The 26,306-nt window shown below is 34.9% G+C and overlaps 1 protein-coding gene across 2 annotated transcripts in view; it reads right to left on the bottom strand.

The window, feature by feature from the left end:
• Window positions 1-26,306, bottom strand: part of LOC111511924 (follistatin-related protein 5) — a 673,378-nt gene that overhangs the window by 4,097 nt on the left and 642,975 nt on the right. For both annotated transcript variants that reach the window (XM_074181896.1, XM_074181897.1), the window contains exons 11-17: window positions 19,878-19,931; window positions 15,861-15,982; window positions 13,445-13,693; window positions 10,009-10,116; window positions 4,900-5,053; window positions 754-954; window positions 32-178 (exon numbers count right to left, since the gene is read on the bottom strand). In XM_074181896.1, the coding sequence (XP_074037997.1) occupies window positions 32-178; window positions 754-954; window positions 4,900-5,053; window positions 10,009-10,116; window positions 13,445-13,693; window positions 15,861-15,982; window positions 19,878-19,931 (1,035 nt within the window). The remainder of the gene's footprint in view (window positions 1-31; window positions 179-753; window positions 955-4,899; window positions 5,054-10,008; window positions 10,117-13,444; window positions 13,694-15,860; window positions 15,983-19,877; window positions 19,932-26,306) is intronic.

Raw genomic sequence — 26,306 nt, 5'->3', positions numbered from 1 at the left:
ACTTTCTATTGGCAACATTGATTGCCTATACCTGTGAGCAAATTCAGAAAGACTATGCCTTCTTTGTCTTGAGCAGTTGCATAGATATCGTAGCTATGGGTCGACTGACTGGGATAGAAAGTTACGTCTGATATATTCAAACTTGTCTTCACGTCGAAAATGAATATCAATCCTTCCGCTGAAAAAAAAAGTGGAATTTTTGACAAAATCCAAGCTGGAGTTTCTGTCTTAAACATTAGGTGTTATTTTTTCATATATTTTCAAATAATTTCATGATTCTTTTTGAGACTTCTACCTTTCAGAAGCCGCGGTCGCCATCACTCGACCGCGCGATTTTCGTGCCCTTAGCCTCAGATGTAAAAAGCCAAATTGCTTTTTCACCCATCTATTTATTATATCTGAACCGTTCAGAATTATCAACCTAGTTTCGGGCATATAAGTGATAGACATCTATCCAATTCTACTTTCAATGTATTCCGAAGAGAAAACAGTTTGTTATGTGCATTTTATATTTGAAACAGGAAGAGGAAGAAATAAAGGAGACATATAAGTTGGAGAAAACTATGATCGCTTGATTCGAGTCTTCCAACTGATGTTCGATTATCTTGTTCGATTATGACTTACTTGAGATTACTTGGGAATGGTTCAATAAACCAAAACCGGTCGTAACACTTAAAAAACTTAGTAGACATCAGACAAAATTTATTTTATTTATCCTATATGTTCGGTTATATTGTTTGAAAAACGTCTCACCTATGATTTCCTGTACAATCAAAGTTGCACCGGAAGTTGTTCGATCGAGTGTAACCAGTTTTCTGGAATCCGGAGAAATGAAGGGCACTCCTGGTAGATTCGGTTTAGTGCCAATCACGCTGTCAGTTAAATAATCCAGAATAAGCTGTCCGGTTGGCCTATTGGTAACTGGCTCTAGACACTGCATTATTACCATTCCGTCTAAAAAACAATACTAGCTGAATTGAATGAACCAATTGATGTGAAAAGCAGAAGACACCGTTTAAGAAATATGATTAGAAGATTCGTAACGGTTATTTATACATGTTTGTCTTTCTCGAGGTTGCAGTTTATAATAGAGGGGTATTCAGTAAAAAATGTTGGTATTATCATTGTAATATACCTACATATAGGGAAAATTTCATCGGACATAGTACGCAAAAAAGGCTTTCGTCCCATTATCAATATGGTGCAGCCAAGTACCAGGATGTAAGTGCACTTGGTGGATTCGCGTCCGGAGTTTTGTATTCGATGTTTTAGCTTCGATTTTGGCGCCACTGTCAAGAAATTGATGTGACTTGACGCCGGCGCCTCAATCTGCCTACTCCCCAGGTCTCGTCACGAGTTCTCTGTGAGGTCTCAATCTACCGACCTCCTAGATTGAAAAATTCAATTGTAACATCATATCTCAATAGTGACCAGTGTTTGCAGATATTTTCTATTCGATTCAATCATCCACTTGATTCAAAATGATTTGAAACAATATTATGGTTTTATCAGCCTTCATATAAGAATCGTTACAATTTTTTCTGTTCTAACTCTCAAAAAGGTGAAAGTGATAGAAGATTACATTTGCCATACTGCCTTAATTGCTCTTCATTCATTTCAAATGAATTTTATGAATAATCAACAATATTAATTTTCATCAGTTCAGACTTCCATTGTCTAACATAATATGAATTGATTTGAAATCCCTTAAAGAATCTGTAAAAAATTGAAAAAGATTAACCGAAAAATAACAATTTTACTAAACAAAAAACTGAAATTACAAAGAAATAACATACAAGCAACAACCAAAAAATGAAAATTTAAATATTAATACAAGCAGAAAATTAAGAAATATTATCAACAAGATATGAAAATCAAAAATTAAAAGATTTCAACCAACTTACGTCACGATGAATTTCACTGGTTCGGACTTCCATTGTCTACTATATAAAATGATTTGAAATCCCTGAAACAAGTAAAAAAGAATAATTAAAAAAGGATAGCTGAAAATAACAATTATATTAAGCAACAATAAACCTGAAATGAAATGATACTGAAATAACCTACAGGTAAAAATATAATAATTGAATAAATAAAAATTAAAGGAATGAAAAAAGAAAATGATAAAAAAGTGTAGAGATTCCAAGTCACGTTAGTTCACGACGTTTCGATTGTTGGTATCTACAATCGTCTTCGGGTGATGACTGGACTGATTCCTCCGAGAGGTGACTATAGGTCGTTGAAATACTTTCACTTTCTCTGCTTTCCATTTTCCGCTTCACTGATTCCGTGAGAGATGACTGTTTTGGCGGGAGTTGGCCATTTTTCGTTTGATGATGGGTTTCCATATGTTTCGTATTTCTACGCTGGCCTGGCTGAATACGTTTTTGGACAACATGTATGCGGCTTCCTTAAATTTTCTCCTAAACCAATGTTCCTCTCTGTGCAAAATCTCAGCTTGGGACCACTCGATGTTGTGTTGATGGGTCCAAACATGGTCTGCTATTCCTGATTTGCAGACCATGTTTGGACCCATCAACACAACATCGAGTGGTCCCAAGCTGAGATTTTGCACAGAGAGGAACATTGGTTTAGGAGAAAATTTAAGGAAGCCGCATACATGTTGTCCAAAAACGTATTCAGCCCTGCCAGCGTAGAAATACGAAACATATGGAAACCCATCATCAAACGAAAAATGGCCAACTCCCGCCAAAACGGTCATCTCTCACGGAATCAGTGAAGCGGAAAATGGAAAGCAGAGAAAGTGAAAGTATTTCAACGACCTATAAATAGTCACCTCTCGGAGGAATCAGTCCAGTCATCACCCGAAGACGATTGTAGATACCAACAATCTAAACGTCGTGAACTAACGTGACTTGGAATCTCTACACTTTTTTATTATTTTCTTTTTTCATTCCTTTAATTTTTATTTATTCAATTATTATATTTTTACTTGTAGGTTATTTCACTATCATTTCATTTTAGGTTTATTGTTGCTTAATATAATTGTTATTTTCAGCTATCCTTTTTCAATTATTCTTTTTTACTTGTTTCAGGGATTTGAAATCATTTTATATAGTAGACAATGGAAGTCCGAACCAGTGAAATTCATCACGAAACATTGTTAATCACCTTCAAACAAACTTACGTCACGATGTTTCAATTGTTAGTATCCACAATCGTCCTCGGGTGATAACTGGGAAGATGATTGTGGATACTAACAATCGAAACGTCATGACGTAACTTGGTTTGGAATCTTTCAATTTTAAATTTTCATTTCTTGTTAATAATATTTTTCAATTTTCAGCTTGTATCAATATTTCAAATTTTTTATTTTTTTATTGTTGTTTGTATGCTATTTCTTTGTAATTTCAGTTATTTGTTTAATAGAATTGTTATTTTTCGTTCGATCTATTTTAATTTTTCACAGATTATTTAAGGGATTTCAAATCAATTCAAATTATATCAGGCAATGGATGTCTGTACTGATGAAATACATCACGAATCATTGTCAACCACCTTCAATATTAAGTTTTTCGGAAAATATTTCAATGGTTCTGGTAACGAATATTTGGGAATATAAAGAAATATGACAAATCTAAATCGAAAGGGATATTTTTTCAGGAGATATTAGTTTTTATAAACAAATCTTCTTGGGTTTTCGCTCCTTTAGTTTTATACAAAAGATGTAGAAAACAACACAAAAGAAATCAATTCATAATACAAGGCAAGTATCTTTTTCCGAAATTCGAAGTCCGTCATTGAGAATGACAGTGTTCCATGTAAATGAAATTTCATACGGAACTCTATAATATATATTATATTGTGCAATGTGTATCTAGTTTTATTCAGAAACATGGCATAGATGTAGTATTTTAGACAAACAACAATTTGAATTCATTTATAAATAATTCTAAGTCAGTACGAGACGAAGTGCCATGACTGCAATGTCTTATATATAGGTCAGACGGGCCGCAGTTTCAACCAGAGATTCGAGGAGAATTTGAGAAGTTACGGATTGAATAAACAAGATTCCAACCACGCCAATGATCCCATAGAAAACACTCACAATTTCACCCAAAATCAGGAAATTTTATCAATTCAACCAAAGAGTCTGAAACTGAATATATTGGAAATTATAGGAATTAAAAAACATCTTGCTAATAAAAACAACATAGTTCTGCATGATCAGATAGATATTTGTAATTCTCCAATCATCGATAATGTTATTAGTAATTTCCCAAATTTTCCTTTCTACCTACCAATGCAACTTATAGTATTTAAGGAGATGACATCATATACCTAGGTTGATTCATAACTCGCTCAGAAGATGACACAGCTGTAGCATTGAATGTCAGGGTTGTGTAAATTGTATAATTTTTACCCTACCCATTCAATACTGTGTAACGTTTCTATAGATGATATCTGATTCAATTCCATAGCGAAGGTCTTTTCTTTCAGTTTGTCTGTGAAAGTAACTTCTTTGCATTATCCACACATTTTTTTAAAGATCTTATTTCAAATGTAATCTAATATATGAAAATGGATGTTTGTTGGTTGGTTGGTTGGTAAGTGATAAACTTCTACATCGCTCAACCGATCGTGATGAAACTTGACATGTATAAGTAATTTTTCATAGAGAAGGTTTTTAGGCTACCAATTTTTTTGTAACTCGCCACTAGATGTCGCCGTAGAACAATTTTTTAAAAGCACTGTTCTATAACGCTGCGCATGCCTAAATTCGTAGTACTAATCAGTACTACAACTACAAATTCCACCGCGGGCAACAACTAGTCGCCTATGAAGATAGAGAGTGAAAGTCAAAAAGGTATGCAATGACAAATATGCAATGATGCATGTATATATCGTATTTTGAAATTCTCTTCTAGTATTACTTACATAAAGCAGAAAATCTCACTTGAGCGGGAACGCAGTTGTATGGCGTAAGATCCACCGACCTAGTATACCTAAGATTCACCAAGTCTAATTTGTATAATCCCCGCTGATTTGTGTGAGTCACGTATCCATATTTGAAGCTGTAATGTGATAATTCCTGGAAAAGAAAGGATAAAGAGCTCAGTAGAGAATGGATGAGAGTTCCAAGCGAGGAAGTATAGAATATGCTAATTTCTGAATGTGGTGTGGAAAGGGTACATTTGGAAACTTCAGAAGAATATAAGTCGCAATCAAAATCTATTCGAGTTGTGAAAGAATAATCCCCGAATGATCTACATAATGTGCTAAAAAGCTTTGCTTTCTGGAATTGAATTGATTTCCTGTTCATTCTGAAAGTTTTCAATTTTTCATAGAAGAATAACAAAATAATAGAATACTGAAAAATCATCGATATATTTAGGCCTATTTACTTCAGCTATTCACTAAAAAAACGTTCAAAAAATGAAAAATTTCACAAGCTCCTCCAGTAGGTAAATGTAGAATTCAAAGTAATCAGACACTAAATATGATTCTTTTCCAACTAGCATTTTCCAACTAGCATTTATGAACAATAATTTAAATAGTATTTTCCAGGGGATGCTACTCTACTGTAAAAATTGTAAAATTTTTATAATTTTCAGAATTGATGAATCGACTATGATCACTATAATAATTAAATGATTTTTGATGAGTGTAATTAATATTCTCAGAGTCTCTGATTGAAAAAAAAAATGGTAGTATCTTAATTGAGTGCTCTCCAGAAAACTATCTGGATTGCATATAAATACGATAGGTGTACACCTATAAAATACAAAGATATTAGGTTGCGCACACTTTTGACAGGGTGATTTTTCTTGAATTATTCTTCCAAATTTAAAAAAAATCATTATTATAAATTAAGCTAACCTATAACCTAACCCAGCCTATGGAGTTGAAGGTAAAGACAGATTTCGATTTGCTATTTCTTAAAAAATTTTTGTTGAAAATCAACGTGATCTGTAACCTAACATAGACAACGAAGTTGGCTAAATTACATAGAGTGGACTAAGTTACATAAATGACGCAATCGAAATATGTACTCATATATATGAGGTGTGTCAAAAAATGTTGCTTTCAACAATTGAGGTGTTGTTTTCGAGTGAATTTTGGGTTTTGGAAACGGAAACGAATTATTTTTCGAAATGTCCACTATCTAAAGAAAGCCAAGTGTGGAAAAATTAATTTTCAAATTGATTATTCAATTAGATGGTGAAATCAATGAATATGACAAGTCACTGACTTGCTAAAATCTTTAATGGTTTATATTACACAGTTACTGGGTGAACATTTCAGTTTGCCATTATTACACTGCAGAAGATTCTCTATTAATTGAGCTCTGAGATCCAAGAAAACAAAAAAAAACCAGTAAGAAACATCAAACTGATGGATATAGGCGTTACTACGTGGTAGGAAATCATAATAAAAAATAAAAAATAAAACTTTCTATGTTTTTATACCACTTGTATTTGTAACTAACGTTACTGCAATTTCGTCTCATAAAGACATTTGTATATCACTGTAGGTAATAACCGACGGTCCTTAATGACTCTATTACCTGAATTTTGTTTACCGGTGACGATGTGGGTAAGCCAATCTGAAAACCGCCGAGTAGACCAGGTCGATTTGATCATTTAATAGGTGTAATTTCGCCTGTTTCAGAGGTACTATACGACAGCTTAACAGATGTATGACATTTATGAATAATCTACGTAGAAACACATAGTTCACATTTGAAACAGATATTGAGAAACAACTTAATTTTTTGGACCTGTCCATCAAACATAATCATAATAAATTTCAGTTCAAAGTATTCACAAAATTTCCAAGTGATTCTTTCCATCCCGACTGTTATAAATTATCAGCCTACAGTTCGATGTTACACAAAGTATTCTCATTACCTTTGTCTGCTAACAATCTAGTTAGGGAAATTAAAATAATTATTCAGGTAGGACATAATGATGGTTTCAACGCAGACACAAGTTAGCTAGGAAACAAAGTCTCAAATTTTCGTTCAGAATAATATACCCCCAGATCAAATAGTCTGAAATCAAGAAATTTGTAACTTTAGCATATTTTGGTAGAACATCAGAGACAATTACGGGATTTTTTCACAAAAAATAATGTGGAAGTGACATTCAGGCCACATGACAGATTATGTAATTTTCTTTTCAATGGCAAAGATGAAGTGAATAAGATGCAGAAATGTGAACTCTATTATAAGCCAAGTGTCTGGAGGATACTAATGCTTATGTGGGACAATGTGGCCGAAATTTCTTAAAACGGTATGCTGAACATGAAAGGTTCTTCAGACTAGGTAAAAGTGATTAGACGTTTTCAAACCATTCCTTGGGATACAACCACAAGTTCTCGAATCTAAACGATACGGAAATTTTGCACTATGCAGACAAGGTTTGGAAACTCAATTATTTGGAATCCTTGGAAAATTCATAAGCATAAGCATTGCGGATGTAACCTACTAAATGACTAAATCGGTCTTGTCTACTCGATAGTTCTCAGATTAGCGTACCCACATTGTCACAGGTAAAAAAAATCAGCTAATAAATTTATTAAGGACTATCGGTTATTACAGTGGTGTATTGATATATAAGAGTGGTATAAAAACATAAAAAGTTTCATTTCTCAATTTTCAATTCAAGAAACCTTCATGGTGATATTTTGCAATAACAGTATTACGTACTGTTCTTTGTACCTAATTATCGCATATGTCAATCATTTTTCAGAGATGATTCATGAAAACTTATAGAAATTTGAAGGGACAAGCTGTACGTGCCAAATATGTTTCCAATTTGATGACGTTAGAAGTCTCTATTATAGAGTATTCAACATCTCAAGTGGCTACAAACGTTTCAGTGAATTGTTTAAAAAAATAAATGATTTTTGTATGACATTTTCAGTTCATGAAAACAGTTTGTGTGTCGAACAGAATCCAAAATGATATGAACAAATTGCAACAATACTTAAATATGTACCTGAATCTGGAAATGACCTAGCAATAATTTACTTCAATCCCTGGCCGAGTACCTATATACTTATCTCATCATTAAAGTTTGAAATGTCACCTACTGAAAATTACTTTCTTATATTCCGTTTACCCGTTATCAAAGATGAAGATATCGGTGCAAGTCAGTACCTAACACTAAAAAATAACAATCCCACCGAACAACGAAACATTCCTCAAGATACTCTCATTGTTCCTTCTTCTAAAGTTCATGAATGTTTGTGAAAGAGATAAATGAACTCTTAAGTTTCATACTATATGCTTTATATTTTATAGGGTGCTTAATACAAGTTTTGGCGACGTGAGATAAGATTAATCTGAGAATAATTTCAGAGATGAATGACGAGCAAAAAGACAAAGTTTACGTAGAGCGTGAATATTAATGAATTGTCAGGTTTGAGTTAAGTCTCCAGGATGGAGGAGATAATTTGATAATCGCGGAAGAAACAAATATAATTTGATATTTCACGAAAGTTAATAGATACAATTATCTATTGTCCTAATTCACAATTGGGGAATTTTTCCTGTCTGCGAATACAACCAAGTCAGTTCCACCGTTTGAGAACAATTCGTTCAGGCCAGTCTCAACATCCTACACAGTAGGTTAATGGGCTGACACCTATCAGAAAACAACTACTCCCCTGGCTAATACCACAAAGGGTGTTGGATTATATCCGACAGGTGTCAGTGCAGGATTCTTCACTGAAGTTATTCCTGCATAAGCTGTTGGCGATACAACTGCCGCAATAAATTTTCAATTATTGGAACACACTTGCAGACCGATTTCGGGCTGTTTGCCCACTCGTTAGTGCAAAGTAGTGTATATTATCAACATAAAGTCGATGATTTCCGATAATTGAAAATCGAATTCCGTCAGAGTATCATTCTTTGAACTAAGCTGAAGACTACAACAAACAACAGGTTTGTCGTCGCCCCATCTGCCTGTGAACGAGGTAACCAACTGCATATCCGAAATTTGCCCAATTCCTCGTATAAGGAAAGACATCTTTCACGTATAGTCAGTGGGCATACTTCAAGACTGGCTATAAATCAAATCATCTAAAAGAACAATTCGTTCAGGTCAGTCTCAACACACTACACAGTAGGTTAATGGACTGATACCTATCAGAAAACAACTACTATCCTGGCTAATACCACGAAGGGCGTTGGATTATATCAACAGGTGTCAGTGCAGGATTCTTTTTTTAGATGATTTGAAAAGTAAGTTAAAAATCGTGGTATTTTTAGTTATTCTCTAGGGACATTTTCCTTCCCTGTTCCTTCGAAAAATAATAATAATAACATTGTTTCTGTACTAGCTGATTCGGCGACTTTTGTACCGCTTCCGAATTGAAAAAATGCTGTATTGAATCAGAAGCTGAGTTTTTTCAACTTTTTTATATAGTGATTGTGAAGCACGAAGTCAGGACATGGTAAGGCGACAAGTGTTGCCATGTCATTTTCATGGTTAGCAATATATTTTGTATCGAAAAAACGTAGATTGATACGAAAAACGGTAGAAAAAATATTTTATAAATACATACTGCATACACGTTAGTTTTCCCTATTGGGATTGGTAGATCACTCAGTTCACACCACAGAATAAGGCATTCCTCTCGTTCGATTTCTTCTTCATCTACGGTGGATTAATTCCTAATATTCCCCAGTATGATTGCATTAAGGCTTCGTTGTAAAATATTCGAACTTTTCATCAGTAGATTTCAACTCTCAGAGAGTAGAAGAGTGCAACATTCCATATACAAGTACTACGATGCCATTTTGAATGGTAGACAGATAAAAGAATGAAATTGTTGAATAAAATGAAAATTTTCAGGTTGAGAAACAAACAGCTGAATTGAGAAATCTACTGAAAAATAGGGTTCAAAATACAGGCAAAAAATAGTTTTTAATAATGATTGCCCAAAGAATCATACACTTAATGATAAAGTTTTTGAGAGTGGAAACTTCTGTACTGAATATGAATTATTGATGTTTATATTAATTTCAGTGATTACCTGCGAAGGAGAAGGTATAAATAGTCCTGTGACAAGATCGAATTGACCATCGATAGGTTCGGGATGTACTGTGTGGTGTTTTCTTTTTTGCCCAGCATCTCTGATCACCTAAAAACAAAATATGATTGCGTGAATATATATGAGAATCCATTTTTATCAGCGAACGTTGAAAGGTGAAACGTCGTTGGTCCTTAACTAGAACAAGTGATAAATGTGATTACAAAAGCGTGAAAGGTAGTATTAGAATTTTTTTCGTTGAATGAACCAGCAAAAACATTTTTCTTATGATTAGAGGAAAATAAATCTGGGGTGGTAAGCCGTGGCGGGAAGGTTTCATCTGCATCTGCGTCAGATATCTTTAATGGGCTCATTTAATACATTTTTTATATTTCATTATTTGAGAGTTTATCATTCAAATGGTACATCTGCAAAAATTCTGATTCTGAATTTTCACTCTTTATCTTCCTCCTCAATGTGGCGTTCACCGAAACGGGGCGTGGTCAAGCTTGACGTCACATCAGTCGACTCGGCTACAAGAGAGTGTTGGCGGATACGCGAAATATGTGTGCTAAAGCCGTAGAAAGCAAGTTGTGTGTTGTTTACTGCAGTGTGACAACTGTGTGAATATGAATACTGATAAAAAAGGACGTTACAAGTATTGCATCGTTCCTAAATGCAAGAATTTTTCGGTAACTGCACCAGACAAAATTTTTATTTCACTGCCAAGTAACTTAAAATCAGGAAAGATATGGCACCGCGCTATCCGGAGGGCCGACTGTGTATCTGCCAAGGGGACGCATTTTTGTTGCGAAGATCATTTTAATGTAAGTATGAATGATAATAATTAATGAAAAAATTATAGTTGGATCTGAGCATTACTTTGAATTTTAGGTTAAAACAGGCTTAGAAAAAAAATTACATGTATATCAAAACTATGAAAGTGGGAAAAATTATATTGAAACCAGGCGTAATTCCGCGTATATTTGATTGTCAGATTGATAGACCGACGGTCCAGACATCTAAAGCTCCACCGTTCGGTCAAAAAAAGGAAAAACAAATTTTGTTAAATACTTGTACGAAGATATCGCTGAAAATTAAAGCATGTCTGATAAAGCAGATACACAGGAAAATACCTTTGATGTTGGAATTCAAGTTAATAAACAGGTTTTTCGAAGATCAAAAGCTACACAAACCGTAAATATTATATACCACCGAAAAAGAAATCGTTCTATAGAGGTAGAAAATACAGAAAGCTCTTCTAAGGTTGTCTTCTAATGAACAATGGTCCTCAATCTCCAACGACAGGTCCGGTTGCCACCGCTCGAAGCTCGTTGCCTGGTGTGACGTCAAGATGTCCCACGGGCGATCTCACATTTTCAATTGCTTTTGCTCAGTTGTTAATTGACATATACCGGAAAATTTTGTGGAATACTTGTTAGATGATTCACTTTTACAATATATAATTTTTAATAAAAAACTAAATTAGCCTGAATGAGTATTTGCGAATGACTGTTGATAGTTGTAACTTGTGTGAGATAAGGACTACAATTTCTCAGTTTTCAACGTGTGATTTCTAGCATGGGTCAGTCGATAAGCAGTGTACACCCGCTGCTTCCATGTCTATCATTCTCAGTTTGACTTTTTCATTTTACTAAACCGCCTCTGCCTCCATATAGAAGAACTACGTTTTCATCATATTAAATGGCATCCAGGCCTTTTTACGGGCGTTCTATTTTGTTTTTTCATTTTGTTGGCATGTATAAGCAACAGTAAGTTATATACTTAGGTATTGAAATGTATATTCTGAACGTGAATACTTTGTTTTCCTGACCGTCTATTTATGTTTGGTAATTATTCCTTGGGAGATTCAGTCTTTATCGAAATGAGATTATACGAAATATAAAACGCATTGTTATAACAACGACACACCTTTTGACCTTTGTGCCATCTTCAGATTCTAAAATATAAAATTACAAACACAGAAATGTGGATACAGTAAATTCACTCACAGCTGATATTAATTGATTTATTGGGCGATAACACCATATATGCACAGTCACAGTCAGTGTACCTTATAAAAAAGTGATTCAAAAAACAAACTTGAACATACATAGTTTTGTCGATTTCATTTATAATCAGGGGAACTAAGATACAAACACTTTGTATCAAGATTGACTGGGGGAGGGTAGGTTATGCTTGTAAAATCTTTTAAATGATATGAGGTAAATCTTGAATTTCACTTCGATTATTAACAGAATTATGATTACTTTCAGTGTTATTCTTTTCTGATAATCAGATAGTATGATAATCAACGTGCTAGGAATCGTTAGCTCGCACAAGTGTCGTCTTCTGGAAATCAATGTGATGAAAATTCTCTAGTGAATGTTTGGTTGGTGTAAAAGGATCAAAGGTTTTGTTTTAGAATATCTTAGTATGTGGCCAACGGGGCTTCTAGATAGTTTTCTGTCTGAACTATATATGTAACATCATAATTTCTAAAATCAATCTTGTAACAAAACCAGTCTGATCCATTGTATTTATACATTGGTTGCAAATTTGAAAGCATTGTATACATATTATATTATTTGCCATGTCCTCCTTAAACTCTCCGTATACCCTCCAAGGAACCTCAAGGAATGGTATTGAAGTATTTTTTCTGTTCATTATTACCATTTGTGTGGTACAACTGGTCTTTCAAATGATTTTTCATAGAAATATGGCAGACAGTTATTTACTTTCGACATTGTTCTGAGCACATTTAGTTTTATATTATATTTTAATTGTGAGCAAGTCAATTACCTCGGCCTACTTATTGCAAACATTTTTTCATAATAAGATGATGTAGTTGATTCGAAAGTAAAATAGCATTCGTTCTCGATGTAAAGTTTTGCATCTTACTATTTTAATCCTAGTTTTTTTCTAGGCAAATTTAAAAAATCGTCTACAGAAGACTGTAATAACATAGTGTTATCACTAGAAAAAAAATATAACTAAAACTCTATTATACATCTCTGTTATTACGATTTTATGATATTTTAGTGCCTGAAGATGACCAAAACGTACGTCGTTCTGATTGAAAAAAAAATCGATAGGAACTCAATCTTTGAGGAAAAATTACAAAATGTATATTGAACCATTATTAGCCGGGAACTTATAGTTATTTCTAGTTTCAGTTATTTATCAGAAAATATATCTTTGAATAGCGATAAAAACATTCTGGATTATTTCGCACATCCATTGTGCTCGTATAGGACCGCTTTCACCTGAGTCATGAAGTTACTAGAATAAAGATTTTTCCTAACCTATATTCCAAAGAAATTACTCCTCAAACGGAAAAATTTGTAACAAATCGTCAGTTCTGAAGATTATTCTTCGAGTATTCTTCACCTATTTACAATAAGTATGACTCTTTAATTTGAAATCTGAGTGTATTCACCTGGATAGTTTTAATCCCAGTATCATTTGGTGACCTCCAGTTGAGAACCCAAACTTGATCCAAATGTGGAACATGGTGAAGTTCCACAGGAAACTTATCAGTACTAACAACGTCGACAACAACCATCTGTACTTTGGAAATTATGAGAATCCTGTCTCTGTTGGGCTGGCTAGCATACACGTATCGATTTGCAACGTTGATAGCTCGTCCCCACTCACATTTTATGCCTTTGTCACCGCAGACATATTCCTGAAATTGAAAATGATGAAAATTATACATATTGATCGGAGATCTCATTCCTGGTTGTGCTCTCGTAAAACTTTTCTTCTTGATTTGTATTCAAAGCAAGTGATATATAATCATGATAGTATTGAAAACTCGATCAAATAATGGTTTAAAAGGAAAAAAAAAGACGGAAGGATTATAAATAAGGAATATTCAAAAATATGACGGTGATAAGGCGTCTACTATGTGATTGCTGCCTCATTCAGATATTCAGCTTGTTGTTTGTGTGCGGTTTCTTGTATGGTATTGCTCATAAGATTTCAGAAATGTTGAAACTTTTCTGTAAGAGAAGGATCTATGGTCTTTAGTATTAAATATAGATTAACTCAGATAAATCGTTTAAACACTGAAATCATAGAATATTTTTGAGGTTAGATAACTCCCAGTAAAAGAAAACCAGCCGTTTCATCAGTACCGTGCAGACAGTCCTCAATTGAATACAAACTGTGAAAAACCAAAACGACTACTCATAAGTCACTGTGTAAGCAAACGATACATAAGTGAAACTACCCAAGTTAGCTTGCCAAGTTTTGATGTCGGCGTTGGTCGTTTGACCAATGTTCAAAACCGACAACTGAAATTTGGGAAACTGTCTTGGAATGCAATTGGAAAACGAATCCACATGTCCTCTGCGGTTTTTTGATATGATACATGCTGTTACACATGTTCTTGAAACATGAAAACCACCCAAACCCAAATATTCAAGAAAAGAAAAACAGGCTCTACGTAACTTGAAGAAAAACAAAAATTCCAATATATCATTAGTAGATAAAGGCAAAGCGACAATGATTACGAACATAATCAACAATGAAAAAAATGACGGATATCGTTCAAGACGGTTCTTATAAATCATCAGGCAGAGACCCGACGACCTACTTAGAGAAAACCTCTCAAGCCAAAATCTAGTAGAGCAAAGTCTTATGTACTCAAACCCAAACACCTGGTGAATATCATCAAACTCATAAAACTGAACATCACAGATATCCTTGCCAGTCTAGACATAAAGTCCTTGTACCCCAGCATACCTCTAGATGAAACTATGACAATCACTAGAGAATATCATAACCTTCCACAACAAGTATGGTTTCAGCAGACAACTGCCTGAAGAATACCTATTTCACTTTTTAGAACCAAATCTACAAACAGGTAGATGGGCCTCCTTTATCACCGGTAATCGCAAACCTGTTGATAATGCACTTCTAGAAAGGAGCACTCAACAAGGCTTTCCTCAAGTCGATGCCGTGGAAAAGATATGTAGAAGACATCTTCATCGTGTGGTCCTACGAAAAACAAGGATTAAACTGGTTTGTGACTCAACTGAACAACGTCCACCACAGTATTCAGTTCACTACTGAATAAAAGGTTTTGAAAAGGATCTATTTCTAAAGATCTATGAGAACGACTCAATGGAACTTTTAAGTCCACCTTTTTGTTTGTTATATCGTTGATGAATGTATTCCAATTTAGAATTTCTTTGAGAGTAGGCCAATTTAGTTTTTCATTATTTGGTCTATATTGGTTGTCAATATCTATCTTGAATATTTCAAGTAGATATTGTTTCCACAATTCCACAATTCAATACAAAAAAGAAATAAAAACAAAATTAGGGAAGTGATTATCTAAAACCATAAATGATTTTAGAATTTTCCTCTTGTTGCTTTTAATATTTTCCTCAACATTGACCTGAACCGTGGGTAATTTATTCTAGAAATTTCAAACCTATTCAATGAATCCCTCCATCGTGAATTGAATCAGTCGTTTGAGAAACCGCGAACTGAAACTAATGGAAAAAGTTGCCAAATTTTGATAACGATAATATTCTAGACTCCATCTCATACGCGATTGCTTCTTTCATTGGTATTTTTTCGAAATATGAAATGGCCTTTGCTTATTTTATATGAAAAATAGTATGTTTCAATCATGATGAAAAAAAAATAGTGATAATAATCACAATGCCTATGAATTTTTTTGAAGTTGTTGTGCAATCGAATCTAAAATCATCTACATTAATTTTATAACAATTTATATTTCAACTGAAAATATTTTAATACTGAATTTGATTAGATTTCCGTTAATTTTCGTTCAACATGCAATCCCATGAAAGCCGAACCCTTCAATTTTAAATATTTACCTGCGTGCCAGGAATAATGTCGGTCGACTGGATGCGGTGGTAAAGCCGGCACGTGGAAGGCTCATAGATGGACACTCCCCAGTCGTGAAAAGCAAAGAATCGCCGTTCCTCGTTAGGAGAACCTGTAATCAACAGTAGGTTCATTTGCATGTTATTTGCTTGGCATACATGCGATCAGTCCAATTAGGATGACTTATCATTTTCCGCGTCTGTTTATTTTCGGGTAGGAGGGATATATAACTCAATGTTTTTGGAAGCGCTGTGAATTTTTATTTGGATGTTATTCAATTTACAAGGATTAAATTGGCTGCAACACCATAATCATCAATTCTAGTAATTCTTTCAGTACGACGGGAGGCCGTTGTTAATTAAATACTGTGTAACAGTTCGTATTTTCAAAGCACGTATTAACAGAACGAACCTAATCAATAACTGCAACATTTTGGAGATATGCCAAATTCTAAAATATTTTATTGATTGCCATAATTGCCTTTTTTTCGAAAACCAACAAACCAATAACTTTTAACAGCTGAGATGAATTGGAATACAGATCCCAAATAAAATGCATTCGCAGGCTGCGCTATTTCGACTCCATGGGTGGTGCTAGGCTGAACAATGAATGAATTGCTAGACCTAAAGTTTTTTAAGGAACGAGCCTGAAGAAACAAGGGCGACGATATACCCCCTTAGAAAGATGCCATCTATAGGATCGGCAGAATACTCAGTCCTCGAATACCAAAGATAAACAAGTCTTTCCAAAATGGTTAGTTGCAAAGCTAAGCTTTGATATCGACCACCGACACGATACGTACTGGTTGAAATATGGATTTTGAACACAAATAAGAGGAAGAAAAAGAAGAAGAAAGGATAACTACACAACAAGTGAAAAAATTAAGTTACAGATAGAAGAATAAGATTGAAAAAGGAAAAACAAGTTTTCAGTAAAATTAGAGACAGACAACCAATTTTAAATATTTAGTGACAAAGTTGAACTAGTGGAAGACAATTGAACAAAACCTGGATGAAGCTCAGGCATCAGCGGCTGAATAAGACCATTTGTAAACCAGTCTTCATGGATGACATCCACATCATCTACAAGTTGAGGCAAGAGTCAATAACAACGACTGATCAGAAAATCGAATGGTCAATGTTCAAGTTTTATCATCACAAGATCAAGTTCGAGTAATTCCGCAGAATATGAAAAGTGGCTAAAACGAATTTAAAAGAATGAAAGATTTAGAAATGAGACTGGAATGAGACATTACTCAATAAATATACCAGAGTCAATGTGAAATTTCCTAGATAGTCTGGAAGAGACTGAGCCAATTGTAGTCAGGAAGACAATTTTCCAAGGTGAAGTGTCATAATAACATAACATCTGGAGATGAATTTTTGGAAAAATTCAAGTTCCGAAATATGTCTTCTTTTAGAACTATCCTGCTCAGAGAAAAAAAAAACGGATTTCCGTGATCTGAGAGAAGGAACATATCACCAATACCCGAAAAAAGGTATTGCACGTGCACTAAGTGCCACAATGTGAGATTGAATTCTGAAGGACTCTACTTGTCTACTACTGATGAAATGAGAGCAAACAACAGAGAAAGATAATTACCTGAAGTTTGTCTACCTGATTGGCCACAAATTTTCAAGTATAATACAGTTCAATAAAATGTCCTGTGGAGACATACAATAGACAACGAGGTGTATCGTTGTCTATTGTATGTCCTGTGGAGACATACAATAGACAAAGAGGTGTATCGAACTTCAAATCGACTGGCATGAATTGATGGATACTGCTGGAAGGGAAAGTTGTGAAACAGTGTAAGTGATCCACCTTCTCCACCTTCACGATCAGTCAATTTACGTTCATGCTTATTTCAGAAAATGAGAAAGGCTTGGACGAGTTGGTATCCCTATGCTGTTTGTTATACAGAAGAGGCTTCGACAAATTAACAGGCTATTTTACTTATGATGTACTGTTTGGAACCTTTGGTAATGCATATTTGGTAATGCATATTACTGGAGTTTTTTCCCAACACCAAATCGTTATTTCTACACCTCGACACGTGTTTCGATCACCAAGTGATCATCTTCAAGAGGAAGATAAAACTACTATTTTACAAAAAAGCTTCAAACTGGAAGAAGAGTTGAATTGCCGCTTTATCTGTTTATTTCCATGTGGTAATACGTAGGTATTACCACGTGGAAAACTTGAAAACTCAAGTCGAGTGTGTCACAAAATACGCGAATTTGCAACACAATGCCAACAAATACGAGATGAAGAAGCGGTAGGGTAAAAAAGTTAAGGACAAGGCCAGCTGAGATACCGTGTTGCTGTATTGATCCCTAGAAGTGGATCTGTTATAATTTGCAATGGATTTGTGATCGTTAAAATGAATGACTCGATCCATCACAACCAATTAATTGCAAGAAGGCCAATAGTTTGAAGGATCTGAGTTAGCAATTTTACTTTTAGAGATATACAGGAAAAAAAAAACTTCAAATTCATTTATTACTTATACCTGGTTTAACTCGAAAGATTTACAAAAATTGTTTTATAGGATAGTTTTTCTCAGGATGCTCCTACGTTTGTTTACTGAAGATACTGACGATATTGTATAGTGAAATGCGTGTTGCGGTTTTGTAACAATGTTCAGGTGAAAATATCACAAAAAAGTGTTTCTTGAATACGTTATGGGTTTTCATCAAGTATCGGCCGATTCTATCACATAACTCAAACTATTTTCAACATTTTTTGAAACTTTGAGTTTGTTGCCTTGCAGTGGAAGCTGTATTGAAAGACAGGATGAATCCTCAGAGAGCCTCGTTTTAATTTCAAATTTTTTAATTTCGCTGAAGGGTCTGTAGATTCTCATGATGATGTCTCCGTAAGATACGAATTGCTTTTACTTCCATTACAAACATACTGGTTTTGTCCATCTATGTATTGTATTTCACTTGTATGTACTCGTTTGTATGCATGTACGAGTATGTATTGTATGTTACTTCGGATTCATAAACTTTATTACTTATTATTTTTAGAATATGAGGAACAGTAAGAAAAATTCATAGATTCACTTTACGCCAGAGGTTAAAATTCTATCAAAAAATAAATTGTGAATAATACTAATTTCAATATAAAGTTACTTTGAAAAATAGATAACATGAAATTAGCTTTATCTTCAACAAACAACAATTTTTTGACATATCCACATGGAAATGCGTTACTAATAATTCGTAGAGCCTCTTCTCTTCTGCAAATCGCAGTTGTTTCTGAATGATAGATCGTACCATCAACTCTGACGTAAAATTTTGTTATCTGATTGACTCTGATCTTTATTTTCAAAAATATCACATGTTTCGCTATCACAATAGCTTTTTAACAAGTGGAAATCATATCACTAGGACGTGCTGTATCGTATACAAAAATAATTACCGGCAACCTGCAATTTGTCTTCAGTCTAAAACCAGCCAAGTCTAGCATTAACGAGGCCAAAAGGCCAAAAACAGCTATCTGTCGGTTGGCATTATTTTGAATTGAAAAAAAAAAAAACTGTAGATGATCAAAAATTCTAGTCCTTGCATTGTTGTCAAGTATATTGCCAAGAAAATTTTTCATGAGATATATTTGAAATAGCTACAATGCTACGAAATATCATATATTCATTCATAAACCGAAATGCAGGTTATGGTTGTCTGGATGACGAAATATCGATTTTGTGAAAATATATTAGCAGTCAAAATCAGAAATTTAATGAATAGGATATATCGTAACATACATACATGAAATTCTACTCTGTAACTATCGCACCTATTGTTTGAATAACGATGTCGAGTTAAATTAAAAATTCTGCTTCAAAAGTCACTGGTGAAATCATAAATACATCATCATCACATCATCATGGATACTTGTGAAATTGTGAGAGACAAATGTCTGATGTTTCTTTGAATCGCGAACTTGTCCTATCTCTCCCATTCTGTTTTATTATTGAAGCGTTATTCTAACTTTTTACTTACTTGGTATGGGTTGTTCCTGAACAACCAGAGAGCTGATGTCTCTTGTTAGGCCACCTGAAAGCAGAGATTGCCTGTTAAATAATGCGCAATCTTAATTAAACTTGGGTCTTTGGGTACTTGCGAACGTGGAAGATTGACTCTTGATATTAATTGAAGACATAATATATACCGCATCCAAGATAAATGCTGATGAAAATTGACATGCAATATCAATCATCAATTGGTGATAAGTATTTCGAAATAAATTGGAACAGTTCAGTTATAGTTATCGTTTTTATAGATTTTTTTCGACATTTTTTTACATTCATTTAGGAATCGATTATTTGAAAAGTTGCTATTTCCAAACTATCATTCATGACTGCAATTTATGTGTTGTGTATTGTCTTCTGATAATTGACAAAGTGTATATTATTGAAGTATTTGAATGTACTTTGATCCCACAGTATATATGTTATTTTAGTAATGGCTTCAATTATTGTTACAAATTGGCAAATACTCTTAATGTGGAGGCATTTTACTGGAGACGAATTCATCATCAATATTTGATGATGAGGGTAATGTAAAGCACCATTTTGTAATATTCATGTTATTAAAACAAACATTTCAATTTAATTTTTAAAACTAATCTAATGTGAAGGATGAATTTGAGGATTTTTAACAAGTTTGTTGATATCAAGCTCGAACTTACTCAAAAACAGCCGTAAGTCACCGCGTTCGGTAATCTACAACCGATTTCTCTTTTTAGTTAGCAACGTCACCACAGCACTAAATCCACGTTCAAACAAATACGATGATGGGAATGCTATCAGAAATCATTGAACAATGGACCACAATCCAGGGTACAATTGCTGGATTGGCAGTAGGAGACCCGTGGGCCGTGGCAGAAAGATGAGGCATAGTAAAGGCAGACAGACTAGACATAGTATAGGCAGACAGACTAGACATAATTAGGTAACATAATACATTATAAAAAAGTTTTTAGTTGGGGAATTGAACGCGGGACGTTTGGTGTGGTAGCCTTAGAGTATAATCTCGTCGCTGGAGAGGGATATTGAAAGTGGATGCGAATAGTTGGTAGATATGGGTATTGCGTGTTCGGTTGGTTTCGGCGTTGTTGATAACTAGAGTCGAGCGCGTTCAACATGATAAGTTGGAAGATATGTTACGCTATCGCTCGAAAAGTCAAGCTTGGAATGAGAATAATATGGGTATACAGGGTGTGTCAAGAAAGAGGTTATTGTTTTTAGGATGGCTTTCAACACGGTAATAATGGGATTGAGAGGTAGAGTAGGTAGGTAGGGTAGTAAATAGGCTGCACCGTTTTTAGATTTTTCTTATGTATATTTACATGGGAAAATGGCTAAGGTTCATCGTGGCATTTTTGGTTCCTGTCAAGGTCACGCGAAATTGACTCATTTTATATACCTGACCACATTTTTTGATTTCCGTAGAATGTTAGGGAAGTTATAATCCTCATTTACTTGTAGAAGATAGAAAAATATACTCAGTTTTGGGAAAGAATTGATATTTCATGTAAAGTGTATGTATGTGTGAGAGTGAGAGACACGTGTGACGTAATCGATGCAAAGAGAGATGGAGATGGTATCGAGGTTTCACGTTCCTAGCTCAGGCAGGTGTTGCCGGTTGTAAAATTAGGCATGAAAGATAAGGAATAATTGGAAGCGCGAAAGTGATATATTAATAATGATGAATCAGATTTGAGAAAAAATATGACAACCCAACAGTTCAACCTGCGATCTCTCAATGAGTACGGGGTGTCGCAAAATACATCATTAAAGAAAAAAACATGGCGTCGAAGTGTACAGGGTGCGTCAAAATACATACATCATTTAAGAAAAAAAACATAACAGTTCCACGAGGCTGTAAGTTTTCAACGTGCGATCCCTCAATGTGTACAAGGTATCTCAAAATACATCATCGAAAACAAACATGTCGTGTACAGGGTGTTTCAAAGTATATCATTTGAGGAAAAAACTTCAAATGAAAGAAAGAAAAAGCAGAATCCCTGTGTTTGTTGCTCTTCTCTATTCATACTTAAGGTAACATGGATCGATGTCAACTCTGAATAGGCATCTAACATAGATGCCTATCTATGTTAGATGCCTAACATAGGCATGACTAACATGCCTAACATAGGCATCTAACATAGATAGGCATCTATGCCTATCTATTTTTCTTCGTTTGATTTTCTTCGTTTCATTTCTGAGTATGTCATCACATAATTTTATATTCATGCCCAAGGTGACATTGATCACTGCCAATGCTGAATCATCATCCGGAGATACGCAGTTCTCGAAGCGACGAAACAGACTTCAATTTTCTTTGTTTCATTTTAAAATATGTCATTAATTAATTTACTATAAATACGTCTTGCATGGCGAAATGAGTTAGTTGCATCCGTTGAAAGTGATACCAGTGACAAGTGCACCGATTCTATTTGAAAGAAATTGTTTTTAAGTTTGACTTTTTCCTCATTTATTCAAATGTAATTCAATTAAAAGTTGGTGAGAGTTGTTGAATCATTTAATTTTCAAAATTTTTCTCGAGATATATATATATATATATATATATATATATATATATATATATATATATATATATATATATATATATATATATATATATATATATATATATATACATCGGAAAAGTCTGGGGATATTTTTAAAAATGCCAATAATTTTTTTTCAGATCGCTTTAGGGAAAAAAAGTTGACGCGTGATTATTAAACGAATGTAACTTACAACAAAATTTATTAGATGATCAAAAATACTGAGTGCGCATATAAGCAAAACTAAAAAAAATAAGGCTCTTCTTTGGCACCCCGAAAAAAATCATAATACAAAAAAAAATTGGAATCAGTACAAAGTATGGCCTCCACGCTGGTTTATTACGTCCCTACATCTATCGTGCATCGACAAAATGAGATTTTCAATGTCTTGTTGAGGTACATTTGCCCATTCAGCGATATATATATATATATATATATATATATATATATATATATATATATATATATATATATATATATATATATATATATATATATATATATATATATATATATATATATATATATATATATATATATATATATATATATATATATTGGCACTTGGCGCGGTGCAGCCAAGTGGAAATATGGGCAACACTTGTTTGCCGAAAGCAGGAAACAACACATATGCACGGAGTCAACAACAGGAGCCAACCGCACATTTGTGGTTCCAGTTAGAAGACCCAGAATTCCCAGGCTACATCTAACATGATCACGTAGGCAGCTATAGCTACCTGCGTGACATCCGGGTCCAGAATATAAATACAAAGAGAGATTTTATCGAGTGGGTATGATATAAAAATCAAAAATGAAACAATTAGTGGACACAACACTCCAAAAGTGGGGCAAACCACGGACACGTGTTTCTGGCTATTGGCCTCATCAGCGCGGTGCAGCCAAGTGTGAAGATGGGCAACACTTGTTTGCCGAAAGCAGGAAACAACACATATGCAAGGAGTCAACAACAGGAGCTAATCGCACATTTGTGGTTCCAGTTAGAAGACCTAGAATTCCCAGGCTACATCTAACATGACCACGTATTTGTAGTTATATCCTGGACCCGGATGTCACGCAGGTAGCTATAACTGCCTACGTGGTCATGTTATATATAGCCTGGGAATTCTAGGTCTTCTAACTGGAACCACAAATGTGCGGTTGGCTCTTGTTGTTGACTCCGTGCATATGTGTTGTTTCCTGCTTTCGGCAAACAAGTTTGCCCATCTTTACACGTGGCTGCACCGCGCTGATGAGGTCAATAGCCAGAAACACGTGTCCGCGGTTTGCCCCACTTTTGGAGTGTTGTGTCCACTAATTGTTTCATATTTGATTTTTATATCATATCCACTCGATAAAATCTCTCTTTGTATTTATATCCTGGACCCGGATGTCACGCAGGTAGCTATAGCTGCCTACGTTGTCATGTTAGATGTAGCCTGGGAATTCTAGGTCTTCTAACTAGAACCACAAATGTGCGGTTGGCTCCTGTTGTTGACTCCGTGCATATGTGTTGTTTCCTGCTTTCGGCAAACAAGTATTGCCTATCTTTACACTTGGCTGCACCGCGCAGATGAGGCCAATAGCCAGAAACACGTGTCCGCGGTTTGCCCCACTTTTGGAGTGTTGAATGTTAACTCCACAATACATAACTCCTCGACAACTTTAGTGCCATCTCCTTCTCCTGATGATGCTAACTTGGTTAACAAAGATACGAGACTTGCCCTTCTGACAAGTTGTAACGCTAGACTTCTGTGAAACCGACATGTTTTTTTCTCAAATGATGTATTTTGAAACGCCCTGTATACACAATGATATCATACTTCAAACCGACATGTTTTTTTTCTCAAATGATATATTTTGATGCACCTTGTACACTTCGACGCCATGTTTGTCTTCAATTATGTATTTTGAGATACCTTGTACACATTGAGGGATCGCACGTTGAAAACTTACAGCCTCGTGGAACTGTTATGTTTTTTTTCTCAGATAATGTATGCATTTTGTCTCACCCTGTACACTTCGACGCCATGTCTTTTTCTTTAATGATGTATTTTGAGACATCTCGTACACTTCGACGCCATGTTTTTTTTCTTCAATAATGTATTTTGAAACACCCCGTACACATTGTGGGATTGCAGGTTGAACTGTTGGGTTGTCATATTTTTTCTCGAATCTGATTCATTACGCGCTTCCAATTTTCATCGAGTCGTATTCGTAACCATTCATGCTCAATTTTGAAACCGACAACATTATATTGCCCAATAAACAACGATTTATTTCACAACTGGTAACACCTGCTTGCGCTAGGAACGTAAAATCTCGATACCATCTCCATTTTTTCTTGCTTGGATTAGGTCACACGTGTCTCTCACTCTCATACACACATACACATCTTTACATGAAATATTAATCCTTTCCCAAATCTAAATATATTTTTCTATTTTCTACAAGGAAATTACGGTCAAGTATATAAAATGAATCAATTTCGGTCCCGACAAAACTAACGCTATAAATACCCATTATTCGCAGTTACTTTCAATATCTCACATTGGTGAGAGGCTAAGGACAATGTCTACCACGCGAAAGAACCGGGTTCGATTGTCATAATTATGAACTTTTTTAATTAGGATCACGTGACTGGAATGTGACAAGGGGGCCGAGGGATGAGGCGGAGTCAAAAGGGGGGCCGATCGGTGATGAGGAGTACTAAGGGGGCCGAGAGGGAAAGGGAGTCCACGCTCTTTGAATCGCTACGATACTCATTCCATCCTGCGTCGATGACGTCACACGTATACGCGTGACCTTGAAAAGAACCAAAAATGTAACGAAGGACCTTAGCCATTTTCCTATGTGAATCTCCAAATAAGAAAGTTCTATTTACTATTGGCTTTTGTAGCCAAAATTCTTGGTATCCATTTTTGCATTTTATTTTTATTTCCTCGTTCGTTATCAGTTCTTCTTCCAGCTGGGGTGATCCTGCTATGTTAACATACCCAGTCCGGTATTTCCAATTTCAACATGTCCTAGAATCATTCTGTGAAATCACTGTGGAGATTCTCCAAATGTTGGCAGTAAATAAGCAAGTCGTCGTTGTTGAAAGATACTGCTGACAAATTAGGAAAATTGCGAAAGTCGCGTCTGCCGATAGCATTCTTGCATAAGAGCAATATGGCTACAAGCAGCAATTACATTGAGATTGGCATCATTGAATAATTTACACAAGTCTGTCAAGTACCTAATATCATTCTTTGCACTTCAAATGATGTTGTCGTGCAATGCTGGGTTTTTCAGCTGGAATTACTAATACGTGTTGACTGGAGATAGGTTCTATGATGAGGTTGGTCGTAGACTCCGGCGGTGCGACAATTTGAATTGTCGGTTACTTTGATAAGGGCTGCTATACAATCTTCTGTTTATAGATCCCGATGATCGTGGCAAATATGTGTGTCCTCGATTGTTGGGCACATCTCATCCTAGTATTGTTGTTGGTTTTCTCAGCAGGAACGGGTGACTTGGGACGATTGTGGAGTTATTAATTGGGATAGGAAATAGGCGAAACATTTCGAATGAGTTTTGAGAGAAAATTGGAAATTGTATAGCAAATATAAGTTTGCTTCCTGAACTTATAAACTTTTAAATTGAGGAATCCTGTCTTTATTGTATGTATCGTAGCGTATCTGTATTGTATCGTTATATTTAACTTCATCGTCTGAGTCCAGAGTACCAAAAAGCCATTTGGAAGTTTTTCTCACTAAATTCAAGGAACCGCGTTTCCAACGCTTTTGAGGTTGAATATTATTTATATTGTTTTCTACTTCTAGAATAAGATACTCGGTGTGTTTCAGTAGATTGGCCAA

Source organism: Leptinotarsa decemlineata, unplaced genomic scaffold (assembly GCF_025532065.1).
Source record: "Leptinotarsa decemlineata unplaced genomic scaffold, Ldec_3_MD MMD2_tig00026317_RagTag_RagTag, whole genome shotgun sequence".
NCBI classification, from domain to species: Eukaryota; Metazoa; Arthropoda; class Insecta; order Coleoptera; family Chrysomelidae; genus Leptinotarsa; species Leptinotarsa decemlineata.
Note: the sequence above shows the minus strand (reverse complement) of the source record. Positions and strands in the feature narration are given on the sequence as shown.